The 17,485-nt window shown below is 33.1% G+C and overlaps 1 protein-coding gene across 1 annotated transcript in view; it reads right to left on the reverse strand.

The window, feature by feature from the left end:
• Window positions 1–483: 483 nt before the first annotated feature.
• Window positions 484–17,485, reverse strand: part of ASB3 (ankyrin repeat and SOCS box containing 3) — a 96,154-nt gene continuing 79,152 nt past the window's right edge. The window contains exons 9-10 of the mRNA XM_051975263.1: window positions 7,124–7,257; window positions 484–2,438 (exon numbers count right to left, since the gene is read on the reverse strand). Coding sequence (XP_051831223.1) covers window positions 2,233–2,438; window positions 7,124–7,257 — 340 coding nt within the window. The 3' untranslated portion in view covers window positions 484–2,232. The remainder of the gene's footprint in view (window positions 2,439–7,123; window positions 7,258–17,485) is intronic.

A 17,485-nucleotide genomic window follows, 5' to 3' on the forward strand; every position in this document is an offset into this window, starting at 1 on the left:
TTTGTTAAAGGCTTACTATCTGTCAAGCACTGTGCTAAGTGATGTGGGTACAAATAGAAAAAGCAAGATAGTTTTTGGTCTCAAGGACTTTACACTTTAAAAGAAAAAGACAATAGATATTATGGAGTTGGTGGCCAGGGAGGGAATTTTTTTTGACAGGGATAGTGAATGGAGTTATATTGAAACTGATTGACACATCCTTTCCAGAAATTATACTACTGATTTGATTACTGCTCTCAGAGCAAGAGGTAGAAAGAGAACACAGGGCAGGGCAGCATGGCAGGGAAGTCGGCCAGAATATAGTATGATGGGTCTAGATACTAGATATAGTGAATTCTCACCCCATCAGGAGTGCAGAGCCCCAGAATAGAAACTAGAACGCTGAATCAGAGGTCTAATGCTTTATGGAAGGACTTATAAGAGAATCATCTAGATTTAGACAATATCTTCCAATATGTTGATACTCAACCATTAAGAGCCAAATTTGATTAATCATAGAAAGATTTGTTTATTATACATCTGAATAATAAGAACCAAACAGAGATAGATTTAGACACAGCAAAAAATAAAAAAAATTCACATATATTTGCCTCTATCCTGATCATTTAGTAAAAATAGAAATATTCAAGAATTACAAAGAAGATTTGAAAAATTATTATTACTGTCACACAATGAAGATGGTCTGATCAAGATTTAGGAACTATTTTTTAAAATTCAATTGCTTACTACAATTTTCACTTTCCTCACCACAAATCAGATTTTTCTTACATGTCCACAAATGAAACCAATGATCAGATGTCTCTTTTAGTTCCAAATTCCCTCCACAGCAGTTGTGTCAGCAAATATTTTTAAATACGAAGTTTTGGCTATTTCTTTGGGCCATAAAAAAAAAGTACTATCACTATTATTTGCTCAAGCCTCCACATTACCTCAGCTGAACAAAAGTCAAGCCCCAGCAAAGATGGATGTTGTTGACTTACACCTATCTATAATGTTCTAAATCATCTCAATGACGAAGGATTTGACTTATTTCTGGTAAATGACAACAGAATTCACCAAAGAATATCTATAATTTTTTTGCTGGTAACTCTAGAGTCAAAATACTTCTGTCACAGTACAAATATTCTATATTGACTAACTGTAAGTCACCTAGCCCACAGAAGTACTATTTAGTGACCAGTGACTAGTGATCAGCTTCTTACCTAGTACATACAGAAAATGACTTTTTCTGTGACTCACTAACCTAGAATGGTTTTTATATGTACTCTGTGTGTGTGTGCATTTTTAGTAATTTGATAATCTTATTAGTGTAACTACATGTTAAAGGAATTGCCATTCTGTTACCAAGGTTCAAAACAGAAACCTCTGATACAACACCAGAATTAAGCTTGAATTCTAAAGCATAAATCACAGAATGTCAGAATTAGAAGGAACTTTATATGTCATGAATACTGAAGTGAAAAATACCAGGAGAGACACTATTTCTTTAAAAATAGTGGGAAATTATTCCTTGGGTATTTTGATTACTATTCAGAATCAAATTAAAGGCTTGTGTCAATACAGACCTGATTATTTTTTCAAATGAGTATGCTTGCATCCAAATCTGTCTCTGCCCTTGTAAACTTAAAAACTGAACTTTTTGATAAAAAGAGAGATAAAAAGAATTAAGAAACTGGGGAAATGAACAAATTTCCATAATTTTGAAAAGAATTCTTCCCTGAGGTTACATATGAAAAATCAATTGTTCATAAAAGTCAGTAGGTTAAGAAATGAGAAAAGTATACAACAAGAACAAAGAACTCATTCCTTTATCAACATTATAGCAAACCTATACAAAATACTCAACATCTCCTGTGAATAGCTCCACTGAGGCTACAAACATTCCACTAAATGTTTCCAGTTCTAGGCAAATTCAGAATAATTGATGAAAACATACTTTTTGAATCACTAGTGTTAAGAAACAGCAGCATAGTCCAGATCCAAAATTCACTAAAAGAATGAAAAAGTTGAGAATTTCAATGAAGAGGGAGGAAACAGTTCAACAAAATGAATATCATAGCAAATACTAAGGTTTATAATATAAACCAGCAATGTAGCAAAACAGTGCTTCACAATAGATGGTTTCTTAAGGAAAAGCCCCAGACGTCAGTTCAAGTCTCCTGGCTTTAAAGTCCAATCATAGGAAGCAAATTCACAACTCTCCTCTTGATCTTCAAAGTAATAAATGAGCCATTAACTGGTTTCAATGGTCTCTCCATTCTGAGTAAGTATTAGTTCTGGAACATCATTCATTCTCAAGACTTCTGCATAGAGTAGATAATGATGTAGGCTAGTGGGAAGTGGTAATTGACGGATAAAATTATCAGATCGTAGACGTTCAGGTTTTAGAATGGATCGAATTTCCAAACGGCAGAGGTGAGTCAGACAAGGAACAGAACCTGTAGAAATGAGCAAAATTAAGATGAGAAAAAAATATTAAAATTAAAGAACGCAATACTATTACACTAATTAAGAACTCAAATTCTAAAGTTAGGTATACCAACGAGAATTAAAGAAATGATTCTACTACCTCTAATAATGGACAAAGCAAACAACAACCATCAAAAAATGCCTCATCTTTTTTTTTTTTTTTTTTTGTCCACAGCAAATGGCAACCTGGCAAATTAAGCACATAAAATGAACCACTTTCCTAATAATATCCTCTTAAATTTAAGCACAACTATTTAAACTGCTTTTAATGGGCGTGTGTGTGACAATTTCAATCAAAATAGGAATGATTTCTTTTAATAGTGGCAACTGAATTCCTAAAGATGAAAAAGTATTTACCAAGAAAGTTAACATTTATAAACACTAATAAAAATGAAAAACAATCATACTTTCATGTGAATCAAAAATATAGTCTGTTAATCCATTAAGTTTTACACAAATCCCTATAAAATACAGTAAAGATTAACAGAACAAGAAAAGGAAGAACTTGACATTGCCAGTCATTTTGAGCTACACATTTTAAAATTCAACTGTACTTGAATATCTAAGACAAAAGATCTAAATAACGATATAACTAATTAACAAGATAATAATTTTCTTACATCAATACTCTTGAATTGAAAGATAAAACTGGAATCTGAGAAAGATCTGTTAAATTGTACATTTCATGATTGTAACAAAAAGAAAAATATGATTAAGATAATGTTTGTGGAAATGTTCATAGCAGCTCTCTTTGTGCTGGCAAAGAACTGGAAATCAATGAGATGCCCATCAATAGGGGAATGGCTGAATAAACTATGGTATATGAATGTAAAGGAGTACTATTATTCTATAAAAAATGATGAGCAGACTGATTTCAGAAAAACCTCAACAGACTTAAGTGAACTAATACTGAATGAAGTCAACACACACAGCACACAAAGTGTATACAATAACAGCAACATTGTGTAGAGAATCAACTTTGATAAATTTTGTCCTTCTCAGTAATACAATGATCTAATATAATTCCAAAAGATTACATGATAGAAAATGCTAACTGCAGCCAGAGAAAGAACTATAGAGTTTGAATGCTGATGAAAGCACATTATTTTCACTTTTTTTACTTTTCTTTCTCATGGTTTTTCCCTTTTGTTCTGATTCTTTCCCAACATGACTAATGTGAAATATATTTAATATGATTATACATATATAACCCTATATCAGATTACTACTTGCCATTTTAGGGGGAAAAGAAGGGGGAAAAAAAAGAAATCAAAATTTTATAAAAGTAAATGTTGAAAATTTTAAAAAAAACTATAATAAATTATATAAACCAAAAAATGGAGAGGTGTAGCCCTTGGAGCCTGGGATATCTTGTGAGGTTTGGGGGATCAAAATTTGCATTCCTTTGGGCAAAGCACATACATATATACCTCATGGAATGTCTTGAGATTTGAGGGCTACATTTCTTTTTTAATATATTGTATTTAAAATTTAAGCTTATATTTAAGTTTAAAATTATATTTTTATTTTTAAAAGACGACAAATGCCTGTGAGAAAAAATTCTTTTGAATCCTCAGTCAAACAAAATCTTTTAAAAATAGAATGATTAGTACTCTACCAAGCTCTAACAAGTGTCTAATTAAATGAGAAAGAATGGATTTATTCTATTTTAATGATAAGGCACTCATGTTTTTTGCCTTCATCGGCAAATACTTGCCATAAGTTAAGGTCACAAGAGTAAACTTTTCCATTTCTTTCCTAATTTATACATTGCATTTTTTCCATTTGACATATATCCTTCCTTTTGACCCTGTTACCAAAACCGTTGTCCCTTATTTACCTGTACTGAATAAATTTTTGTTCTTTATAGATAAGGGTACATAACTGATATTATCACATGAAACAGTCAATATTAAGAATAAGTGTAAGTCAAAACTATAATATTATAAATAAAGAAACTACTGTACTTGAAAACTAAAAGAGACTTCAGATTACTATCTTTCTTTATTGGATATCTAGCCACTCCATTTAACCTGATAGTAATAATTTTATTTATAGTGCAATTTAAAATTTTAAAAAAAGAAATCTCTTTACAAATGAGGGAAATATTAGAAGTATTATTATTTTCAATTTTAAAAGGATGAAATTAAGGGACAGAGAAAAAAAGGCCCTTCTCAGGAGACAGCTAATGTCAGGCTCTCTCTCCACTACACTATATTGATTCTTAATATAAATGAAAAAGATTACTGAAAAAAAAAAGGTAAATTCTGAGTGATGGAAAAAGCAGTGGAGACACAAGGAAACATTTTTTCCTTACTCTTGAGAGATAAGAAAAAGAACTATTAGGAAAAAATATTGTATATATCTTATAAAATATAAATCTATATTTGATAATTTTATTTAATTTTATCAGTAAGTGATGTGAGAAATGGATGTAATGTAAAGACAAAATATATCACATACCAAAAAAAGAAACAGAAACAAAAAATTAAAGGGACACAACTTCTACCATGACCCTTGCTTAAACTTCAGAGCAAAAAATGAATAGCTTCAAGATCTTTTGAGACATTATATCTTAGATAAATTTTTCTTACACTAAGGTTTTTCCTATTGAATCCTCTTTAGATTCTTCAACTAGCTTCAACAAATAGCTCAAAATGAGAGCAAAATAAGTTCTGCTAATCTGTTTTTTTAAAATACCAAATAACTGACAAAATCTAAATTAGTTCCAGCCCACCTCCAGAAGAAATACTTAGGACATCCTGTTGTACTAGCAAACCAACACAGAATTAATGCAGTATAATAATTTTATCATTTGTGATTATTGTGATTACATAAACTTTGCTCCTCTTTTTGGGGAGGGGGAGCAAGGGTATGACACAGTTACACATATTCTCTAAAGATATTTTTGTCTTACATTACCCACAGTATCCCATGTATCCTTTCCTCTACCCTTTTCAGAAAACCATCCTATACTATATACAAATAGTATTTTTTTAGAGAAGAAAAAAATAAGCCATCACAACTAATCAATACACTGGAAAAATTAGAAAATATATGTGATGTGTAATACCTCACATCTCCGCAAAGGGGTGAATTGAGGATGTATTTTCATATTTCTTCATTCCAAGTCCTATTTGATCATTTTAACTTTTGATTTTTTTTCAGAAGTCATTGTATTTTCATTTTATAGTGTTGTAGTCACTGTGTACACTGTCTTCTTGACTGTTTACTTTACTCTGCATCAGTTCACACAGAACTTTCCATGATTCTTTGTATTCATCACTTTTTTACAGCATAGTAATAATTTTTACAGCTAATAATGTTCCATTACATTCATGTAACAAGTTTTTAGTTATTCCCTAATTGATGGGCATCTACTTTTTTAGCTCTAACAAAAAGTGCGATTATATTAGAGCCAAAGTCCTATCAATGGTTTCCTTGAGGTATAAGCCCAATAATGGAGCCTCTGGCTCAAAAGATCACTTTGCATAATTCCAAACATATATATACCATCTCTCAGTCCTATCAACAATGGATTACTGTACCTATTTTTCTACAATCTTACCAACACTGACTGTTGTCATTTTTTGGGGTCATTTTGCCAATTTGCATGGAGTTTTATGCCCATTATTTAAGAGTCGTTTCCTATTACTTCTGGAACCGAATACAAGGAGTCCTAAAAAATTTAATACACTTTTAAATTTTAATAGTTTAATCTATTTATAAGAGTGTTACCCCAAAAAAAATCCAGTACAGTTTTAAATTTTAGTCATTTAGAACTTCACTAAGACTTTACATTCTATATAAATTGCTTAGTTTGCTATAACCTCTTTCTACCTTTCTAGTTCTTCCACCGTGGTCTTAGCTAGGACATAAGTCCCCAAGATTGGGGTCTAATTCACTTTTGTCATTGTATCCTAGCTTTTTATACTTACAGTGCCTAACATATAGGAAGTAGTTAATAAATGTCTGTTGATGGATTGATAGTAACTCACATTAATTTAACACTTTACAATTATAAAACATTTTACATACATGTCATTTTAGTTTACAGAATAAATAAAACTCTCTCCATTCTCAAGTTAGAACATTAAAGTTAAATGCATTGTTCATCAGATCGCCATTTAAATTCATTTACTAACAGACATTTTTAAGGATATATTTTAATTAGAGTAAACTACAAAAATGAGGACATTAGTAAATAGAAGTATCAGTTATGATCACCTGCTTTACTTCAAAGGTTAGTTATTTTAACTCGGAAAAGCTAACTCTGATTTTAGCTTAAGGCAAACTATGGTTTTTCCCAGGTGAAAAAAATTTTTTCATCTGATTTATTTTTTGGTTTTACACGCAGGGGTCCTCAAACTTTTTAAATAGGGGGCCAGTTCACTGTCTCTCAGACTGCTGGAGGGCCGGACTATAATAAAAATAAAAACTTTGTTTTGTGGGCCTTTAAATAAATAAACTTCATAGCCCTGGGTGAGGGGGATAATCGTCTTCAGCTGCCCCATCTGGCCCACAGGCCGTAGTTTGAGGACCCCTGTTTTACAGTCTTCGTACAACAATAGCTTGCAGAGATGTTTCCAACTTAAAATCATGGCCTAGAGAACAGGGCCCAGAAAAAAGGGAATATAAAAATCAAATGGCTTACCAAAATGATTCAAGGGGACCCAAGAAGAGTTTTCTGCATGAGCAGAGAGGATCTTCTCAATAGCAAGAGGAAGCCGCTTCCAATTAGTGAACTCCAAGCTAAAGTTGAGGATGTCATTACTGACTGAGTGAATCCTAAATAGCAAGAAATCAGCACAATCACTGACTTAAAACTGTCAGACATACATTTTGGAAGCATTCTGTAAGTTTTGCAGCAGTGACATACCTTGGTAGTTCCTTTATATCCAAAAATATTAACAATCTCCAAACTTCCTTATTTCTTTGAAGGGAACTTCCAGCTTTTGTTACTCAGATTTACAACTTCAGAATTATCTTCAACTTGTTACTCTCCCACACATTCCACAAATCTAATAACATGCCAAATTTTATAATTTCTACCTCCACAATATCTCATATTTATTCCCTATTCCACATTCTCGCAGCCACCACTCTAGTTCAAACTTTCATTACCTCTCATTTGAACTATTGCAATAGTCTTTTAACCAGTGTCCCTACGTCTCAAATCTTTGCTTTCTCCAATTGATCCACTTTCTGACTGTACATTCACCTTCCATCCCAATCTCAGAAAGGAGATAACCCAGAAGCATTTACTGACTCTGGCTGTAGGATCCCTTCCCTCTCCTGTAACACTACAAACTCTGCTGGTTTCCCATTATCTCCTCTTTTGCCATTTAAAGGCTTTTACAATCTGGCTCCAGTCTGCTTTTCAAGCATTTTCCTATTCTTCCCTTCATACACTCTGACCCAACTAAACTGGTTTTACTGATCTTGCTCACAAACATTCATTGCATTTCTTATTTCACTGTTCTTCAAAGCCCAACTCAAGTGCTATTACAGGTCCTTCTGGACTCCCCCTGCAGTCAGTGCCTCTTCTATCAAACATTGCCTTGTCTTTACTTTGTATTTATTTATTCATCTGTACGTATGCACAGTTCCCCCCCAAAAAAATATAATTTCTTCATGGGAAGGACCATTTCTTTGTTGTCTTTGTGCCTGATGCATGTTGATTAATCATGAAATCAGCCCAAATCAGCTCTGAGGAACAAATGGAAATAAAGGAGAGTATCTTCCAAATGAATGGATTTTCCAATTAATAATTTGACCATAAAATAAACTATCTCGAATCCAAGGATTACTTTGTTATACAGTAGCCCAACAGCCTCAATGATTTCTGGTCAAGAGAACACTAAGAAGAAAAGCTAGTTCCACTTCTTATCAGGGCCTTTAATCTGTTCTCCAGCATGCACATGCATACACACATACACACACACACACACACACACACACACACACATATAATATGGTAAGAAAATAGCTAATAGCTTAATGGAAAATTGCTGAGCGGAAAGTAATGGTTGGTTATATATAGGAAGGTTATTTGTATAAATTCAGTTTATGCCCTACCAAAACAGTACTGAGTATAAGAAAACTTCTAGTTAAGGTCTTGAATTCCTTAAATTGCATCTGCAATTCAAATGGCAATCCTCAAGAATCCTGAGGGATGTAACAAGAGGGTGGATCCATCTAACCAAACAGATTATAGCTGGTGACTCCCTGTTTACCCAAAAGGTATGAGCTGCCATTCTAGATAGGTGAGACTGGGAGACGGAGAAGGGATTCTAGGGAGGGAGTCAATCAAGGATTCTCTTTCTTCTTTCATGGGATGGGAATGAAAGGTGAATGTCCAATCAGAAAAGGGAAAGATAAACAGGAGCTGATAGGGAAGATGGACTAAAAAGCTCTCCAAAGGACCTGTTTCTGCTTAGCCCTCCAGGGCCCATGTACTCATTACTGTTATTATTATGCTTATGGATAAAAAATGGCTATTCAAAATGGTTTCCAGCTATATTCTAAACACAATAAACTGTTGGGGGAGAGGGGGGAGGATAAAGCTCAAATTTAAATAAGATTTCTCACTTCTGACAAAATTAAATTTTTTTTTGCTACCAAAATATTTGAAAAAACATATGAAGTAAATTTTTGTAGTTATGGATTAAAAAAAAACTACCAACTTTGTTTGAATAATCTGGATAATTCAATCTTCACTTTGCTTTGAAAATTTACTACGAAAAGCTAAAGCAAATAGAATTAAGGCAATAAAGACAAACAAAAAATCTAATAAAACTTTTGTCATTTTAAAGACAACTTATTTCTAAATTTAAAGATAAGTTGCCTTAAAATCATTAAGTAAAGGATTATTAAATTTATTTCTCATAAATGGTAATTCCCCAAAACAAAATATACAAAGAAAAGAACTAAAGAGAACATCTAAATGAGAAAGTGTTGCATTTATAATTTTGGAAAACATTTCAACTTTCTATAGCTTTCTGCTATCGCATTCAAATCATATCTGATCAGAAAATACAATGATGAAATATATATAAAAACAAGTGAAATTCTTTGATTGAATTAAAGGTTATTTAGCAGTAGTGCTTATTTAATTTCACTTTTTTTTTCCTTTATGTAGTTCATAGCTGACTGTGATAGAACATTTTTATGCAGTTATCTGAACAACACACAAGAGGCAAACTCATTTGCATAACTTTGAATTAACAGAATAGCATATTTATTATTGTTATAATGCCACTAAAAATTTTATTACCACCAAATCACACTGACCATTACATTATGCAAAAGGAGATATATACTCATAAAAGAGTGACAGTCAACAAAATGCACATTCACTTTCTATTATTCTCCCGTTGCATGGGGGGAGGGAAGGGTTGGAGAGAATGAGTACTGCACTAAAAATTGCAAAAATTAAATCAAGTTTTAAAAAATGTATCAAGTTGTAGATTATATTTTGGCAGGTAATTATTTTCCCAGTTATATATTTAAAAACTGTATAAAACAAATTATATAAAGGCAAAAAGAAAATTTATAGGACAAATATTTTTCAATTAATATATTGGGGATTTTTATAAAATGGTCTTGATTTTAGTTATACTCTGATCTTCGAATGGAAAATTGTTAAAAAAAATATATAGTAAATCATAACAATATTATGATCAGGCTTAACCACAATTAAATTATATATCATAATAAACTAATTTTCATTGAATATTTAGTATTTTCAATGCTAAAGTGAAAATTGCAAACAGTGTAAAAATTTGCAAAATTCAAACTGGTACAGTGAGAGAATATGGAAGCTAGAGTCAGAAATATCTGAGTTCAAATCCAAGCTCAGATATTCATTAGCTCTGTGACTGGGCAAGTAACTTAAACTCTCAGTCCGTTTGCCTCATCTGTAAAGTGATGATGGTAATAATAACATATAATTCCCAGGGTTGTGAGCATAAAATGAGATAGTATTTGTAATGAACTTTGAAAATCTTAAAGCACTAAATAAATGTTAGCTAGAAGCAGCAGCAACAGCATTATAGTGCAAAAAAGGAATAACCAGAATATGCCTTCAAAGGAAAAAGTATTTAGTAAGTGCTTTACAAAGGATACAATACTTTTTTTTAACTTAAAAGAACCATAATTATGGTCATACTTTCATTTGTCATTCATTGAGATTTTTAAATTCCCATATTTGTAAATAACAATACTCCTTTCTTATTAACATGTGCCCTCGAGTCTTTCCAGGTAAGATATGGTGGAACATATGGTGAACAGTGATATTCAAAAGATCATTTTTAAGCCAACCTTTGAAACTCAATTTCACAATGGTTTCATCCCCAGATTAACCTGGAAAAACATATTTCCCTAACAATGTACCTCTATACTGAGATAAAATGTTCAAATACCCAAACAGATCAAAAATCTAATCAATGCAGAGATTCCCTCCAAGAATAAAAATTTTAATCCATCCATGCCTGCTCTTTCCTGTCTGTATCCTTTTATGAGTTTGCCAAAAGGAATCCATAAAAACCACTAGGAATCCTCATTTTCCTTGATATCACAAGGATACTTATGGAGTCCATAACCTATCGATTATTCCCTGCTCTCTCCGTAAGAATAGATCATCTTCTTTTTTACTTAATTTCTTTGATGACATTCTTTATTCTACTTCTCCTTTTTGATTCCCTGTTTATAATTTGTTACAGCCTACTCACATTTATTATGTATCTTCACTTGTCCTCTTGGTACTGCTGGAATTTTAATTCCTCAGAGACTGGAGCATTCCACATCTTATAGACATAAAACAGTGCCATAATAATAAAGGTGTTAATCAATTAATTAATAAACATTTACTAAGCACCTGACAAGTGGCTGGCATTGTGCTAAGTGCTGGAAATACAAAAAGATGCATAAGAAAACCCCTGCTCTCAAGGAGCTCACAATCTACTGAGGAAAAAACATGCAAGCAAAAACAAAGAAGAAATAATCAACAGAGGGAAGGCACTAGAATTAAGAAGGGTTGAAAAAGGCTTCTCAGAGGAAGTGGAATTTTAGTTGGGACTTAAAAAAAAGTCAGGGAAGTTAGTAGACAAAGAAGAGGAAGAATATCCCAGTCATGTTAGAGAGCCAGAGAAAATTCCCCAAACCAAGAGATACAAGTGTTATCTTTGAGGAACAAGGAAGATTGCATCACTGAACAGAACAATATGTGGCAAGGAGTAAAGTGTAAGAAATTGAAACCGTAAAAGGGGGCTGGGCCATAAAGAGTTTTGAATGCCAAGTAGAAGATTTTATATTTGATCTTGGAAGCAACAGGGAACCAATGGAGTTTATTAATTAGGGAGGTAACATGGTCACACCTACACTTTAAGAAAATTTACTTTGTAACTGAATGGAGGATAGATTGGGTGGAGGGAGGGGAAAGATACTTTAACACAGGCAAAATTTTGATAGTGCAAGCATGAGGTGACAAAGGCCAGAATCAGAATGGTGACAGAGTTAAAGGAGGGACTGTGATGACATTATATATAGGGGGTAAGAGATATTGAGAAGTTGAAGATGACATTAGGTAGTGAGCCCAGGAGGAACCTGGGAGGAAGGTGTTATCTTTGATAATAAGAAAGAAGCTGGGAGATAAAGAGGGAGAATTGTTTTATTCATGTGGACTTTGGATGATTACTGAGCATCTGTTTGGAGATATCTAAAACGTAGTTGAAAATGTGAGACTGGAAGCAACAGAAAGGTTAGGATAGGATAGGCAGATTTGGGGAACGTCATTATAGAGATGACAAATCGATGGGAGCTGGGGATGTCACCGCCAAATGAAAACTGAGAGAAAAGCAGCTCGAGGAAGGGGGCCCCTAAGGTAATCTGAAGAAGGATCCAGACAAGGAGACAGAGAAGGAGCAATCAGATAAATAGGAGACCCTGGAGCAACTGATGTCCCAGAAACCTACGAGAGGGAGAGGGCAATCAACAATTTCAAAGGCTGCAGACATGAAGGAGGATGAGGATTGAGGAAAGGCCACTGTCTGGCAATTAAAAGACCACTGGTAACTTTGGAGACTCCAGTTTCAGTGGGATAACAAGGTCAGAAGCTAGATTGTAAGGAGCTAAGAGAAGAGAGAAATAGGATGTATACATTGTAAACAGCTTTCAGCTTTCTTGAGGAGTTTAATCACAAAAAAAGAAAAAAAAGATAGAAGACTATTGCTAGTTAATCAAGATGGAAAAAAATTAAGGCGGGGGAGGGGTTGAGGATGGGAGAGACACAGACATGTTTTTAGAACCACAGTCTGGACAATAGGCATTCTACACTGATTTGTTTTTTCTTAGATAAATAGGTAAGCCAAACTTTCCTGATTTACAAAAATCTCACTTATTAAGACTGCAATGTTCCAGACCTTGGTACAATTAGCACGGTATTATATACAATCAGATACATCTAGAGGACCTCACCATTTAAAGGAAATACCTCTTCTATTTTGAATCTAGCGTGGATATCCTAAATGCCAGGAGTGAATACTGTAGGCAAATATGAAGGTCTCCCATATACTTTTTCTGATGTTAATGATCAGGGTCATCAATAAGAGTTTTTTCTATTGTTATTTCCTTCAAGGAAGCCTGTACTTTTTTTTTTGATTTTTTTGCTGAGGCAATTGGGGTTAAGTGACTTGCCCAGAGGCACACAGCTAGGAAGTACTAAGTGTCTGAGACCAGATGTGAACTGAGGTCCTCCTGACTTCAGGGCTGGTGCTCTATCTATTGTTCCACCTTAGCTGCCCCAAAATCCTGTATATTTTCAATTCATGCATGGGAAACATTTTTTAAAAGAAGCCTTTAAAGTGGCATTTTGTTTTACTAAATTTACTAAATTTCTTTAATAGTCAATAACCAATAAAACAACACAGTGGAATTATGTATTTTCTATACTTTTCAGTCAACTATATAAAGTTAAAAATATAAGTCTATTGTGGACTATTAGCAAACAAAAGTTTGCTAATACTCTCATTAAGGATTGCCTTTATATGTGTGTAGCTCATTCTTACTAAAAATTTTGTTATAAATGAATAGGCACATGTTAGCTGATAGTTATCAATGTTACTTCAGTAGCCTTTGCAGGGGGAAGGGGGAAATTTAAGTTGTGATTTTTTCTACTCTTTTTCAACCTTTTTTTCAGACAACTCAAAAACAATCCTTCAATGACTTCATAAATGTGTTACTTCCAGTCCAGTTCTCTTCTATGTATACTTGGTCTCAATCAGCTGTCTTCTTTTCTCATCTTTGTTATCTTAAATGCCATTTCTAGCTTCTTGATAAGCCCAGTCATGACCATGATAGTAGAGTTCAATTATGGTGGCACTACTATTCTTGATGGAAAGAATAATTCATTTTAAAAATTAATGAAGATAAACGCCCTTGGAATGACTTAGCTTAGTTGAGTTTCTAGACAAGCTTTCTTTAAACTAATTTTGCCATCCTTCTGTTTGAAAAGAAAAATTGCTGCTCAAGGCAGATTTCAGAAAAGCCTAGAAAGACTTTCATGAATTCATGCTGAGTGAAGTGAGCAAAACCAACACTGTATACAGTAACAAGATTATGTGATGATCCACTGTGATGAACTTAATTTTTTTCAACTATGTGGTGATTAAATGCAACTCCAAGAGACTTGGGGTGGAAAATGCCATCCAAATCCAGAGAGAGAACTATGGAGACTGAATGTAGATTGAAGCATGGTATTTTCAACCTTTTGTTACTGTTGTTTGTTTCTTTCTTTCTTGTGGTCCTTTCTCTTTTAATTCAATTTTTCTTGCACATGACAAATATGGATATATGCTTAAAAGCACTGTTTATGTTTAACCTATATCAGATTGCTTGCCATCTTAGGGAGGGAAGAGATAAGGAAAGGAAGGAGAAAAATTTGGAATACCAAGTTTTAAAAAAATAAATGTTGAAAATTATCTTTACATGTATTTGGAAAAATAAAATACTATTGGAAAAAATTGCTGCTCAAAATCAGTATCTATTGCATCCCATTACATAATATAAGCTGCTTGGAATTTGTATCACTTTTTGAATTTATATTCCCAGTGCCTAGCATTCAGAAAGAACTCAATACATGCTTATCGATTGATCATCCTCTCCATAAGATTTTAAAGAAGCATATTTTAAACTGACACTGCCCTTTATCACCATACTTCCCAGTCTGGCAAGAAAGTCAAATATTTAATGACTTTGCTCTTCATATATTCTTTTAGTGTACTCATTTGAGTAAACTAAATTTAATTTATATTGGTTAAACTTTATAAAATTTAATAATTCAAATTGATGTACTTTTATGCACCATTATATTTTTCACCAGTAAAGGTATATCAGACTGAAGTGTTTTACTTAAAAATAATGTTTTATTTTCATTGTATCCTTTCTTCAAACTTTGCATAAATTCTGTTCATTGTACTAAAACATTAGTGGTCTAACTATACATGAATAGAGGATTTAGGAAAGACTTAAAAATCAATAATGAGTCACTTCCTGTCAAAATATCAGTTTTATTTTTTTAGTAACATCATTAGATGTTCACAATGTCCAGAATCTTTGGAATCTTTTCTGAAAGAAAATATTCATGAAAAGTAAGTAGTCAGACTTTCACATTCCTTACTGATAATTGTAATTTCCAACATATTTTTCACATTCTAATTGATTCCCACCTTTTCATTAAATCAAACAATAAGCATAACCACTGAAGTATCTTGCAACCTGAGTTATATGATCTTAAGAACTTCATTATTAGGTGCCTACTATATGCTATGTATCATGTTAAGCACTGGAAATACAACGAAGAAAATAAAATTGTTATCTGAGTCTTATCCTGAAAACATTCACAAGATAAAGGCCTGTTGAGGATAAGGAGTCTGGCACCTATAGCACATATGTTAAATTGGATTCTGGAGATGAGAATTATATCTAAACCTAAGTAATATATGTGTTAGTTTAATTTAAAGACTTTTATTGAAGTCTTTGTAATTTCTCTACCTATTCAGAGAATCACAAAAGTAAAGAATGTAAGACTTGGAAAGGAGTTCAGAGGCCAAACCATACTTAAAAGAAATTCATTTCAGTTATAACATCCTTGATAAATGGTCATCCAGTATCTTTTATAAAATCTCCAAAAAAGAAGAACAATCACCCCTTGGGGTAGCTTATTCTTCTTTTAGATAGCTCTAATAGTTTCTCCTAATGTCCAGACTATTTGCAATTTCCCTCTACTGTCCTCTTCAATTTAATCCCCACTATTCAGACTTTTAAATAACTGAAGATAGCAGTCATGTTAAATTATTAGCAATAAATAAAACAAAAATATGAAAAGAATATTTTCATTTAGCTTTGATGTTTGATAATATATGGCTGAGGCAACTAGGTGGTGCAGTAGATAGAGCACCAGACTTTAAGTCAGGAGGATCTGAGTTCAAATCTGATCTCAAATATTTAAGGCTTCTTAGCTGTGTGGCGCTGGGCAAATCACTTAATCCCAATTGCCTCAGAAAAAAAAAAAAAAGACGATATATGGCTACCCTTCTACAATTTGAAGTTTTTCTCGTCTCTAATTCATCCTCCACAAAGCTGCTAAAGTAATTTTCCTAAATTAGGAGTCTAAACAGGCTACTTACCTAAATAAACCCTTTATTGACTGGAGGATCAAATATAAATATTCCTTTAAATTTGGTAGCTTTTTGCCACCTGGCTCCAACCTACCTTTCCAACCTTATTACACATTATCCTACTCCCCTCTCCTCACTTTCAGGTCTGATCAAACTGGTCTTTTTGTTGTTCTTCATATATATTTCATCTCTGACAGAACGCATCTCCTTGAAACATTTTTACTGGCTATCCTCCATACTTAGAACATACTACCATCTCACCTCCACTTCTCAGAGTTCTTATTTCAAAACCCGCTCAATCAATACCTACATGAAGCTTTTCCTGATTCTGTCAGCTGACAGTACTCCTTCCAAAACAAAAAAGACCAAAAAAAAAATTTACCTCATGTTTACTTATGTATATGTTGTATCCCTCCAAAAGAATATTTACTTCCGCTGAGTGATATGAGTAGGAACAGGTGATCACTATACACTTCAACAACAATATTACATGATGATCAACTCTGATGGACGTGACCCACTTCAACAATGAGATGAACCAATACAGTTCCAATAAAGCAGTAATGAATTGAACCAGCTACACCCAGGGAAAGAACTCTGGGAGAGGACTATGAACCACGTCATAGAATTCCCAATCCCTCTATCTTTGTCTTCCTGCATTTTTTATTTCCTTCACAGGTTAATGGTACACTATTTCAAAGTCCAATTCTTTTTGAACAGCAAAATAACTGTTTGGACATGTATACTAATATTGTATTTAATTTATACTTTAACATATTTAACATGTATTGGTCAACCTGACATCTGGGGGAGGGAATAGGGGGAAGGAGAGGAAAAATTGGAACAAAAGGTTTGGCAATTGTCAATGCTGTAAAATTACCCATGCATATAACTTGTAAATAAAAAGCTATAATAAAAAAAATCTTTAAAAAAAAAAAAGAATATTTACTTCCTTGAAGACAAAGACATTTTTAATTTTTGTCCCTAATTCTTAACAGTACAAGGCATATAGAAGGTACAAAATAAATGATTACTGATTAGTTGATTGCTTGCCTCTTCCAAAAGACTACCTTTCCCTCTTCTTACTGTTCTAAAGTAAATTAGACCCATTTGCTTGCCTTCTCCAAATGATTAACCCCCTATCTGGACCAAGGAATATATTCTGGAGACCAATGCCCTCAGAGATGTTTATGATACTATTCTTAAATTGGATAAACAAAAACTAGGGTATGTAGCTAAAAGCAGTCCTTTTGACAAATAACAACTGACAGAAAAGAATCATAACCACAGAAGTACAAAAAGTCATTAGGGTAGGTGCAAAAAGTCTTAAATACTTTAGT

The sequence above is a fragment of the Antechinus flavipes genome, chromosome 2 (assembly GCF_016432865.1).
Source record: "Antechinus flavipes isolate AdamAnt ecotype Samford, QLD, Australia chromosome 2, AdamAnt_v2, whole genome shotgun sequence".
In the NCBI taxonomy this organism is placed as follows: domain Eukaryota; kingdom Metazoa; phylum Chordata; class Mammalia; order Dasyuromorphia; family Dasyuridae; genus Antechinus; species Antechinus flavipes.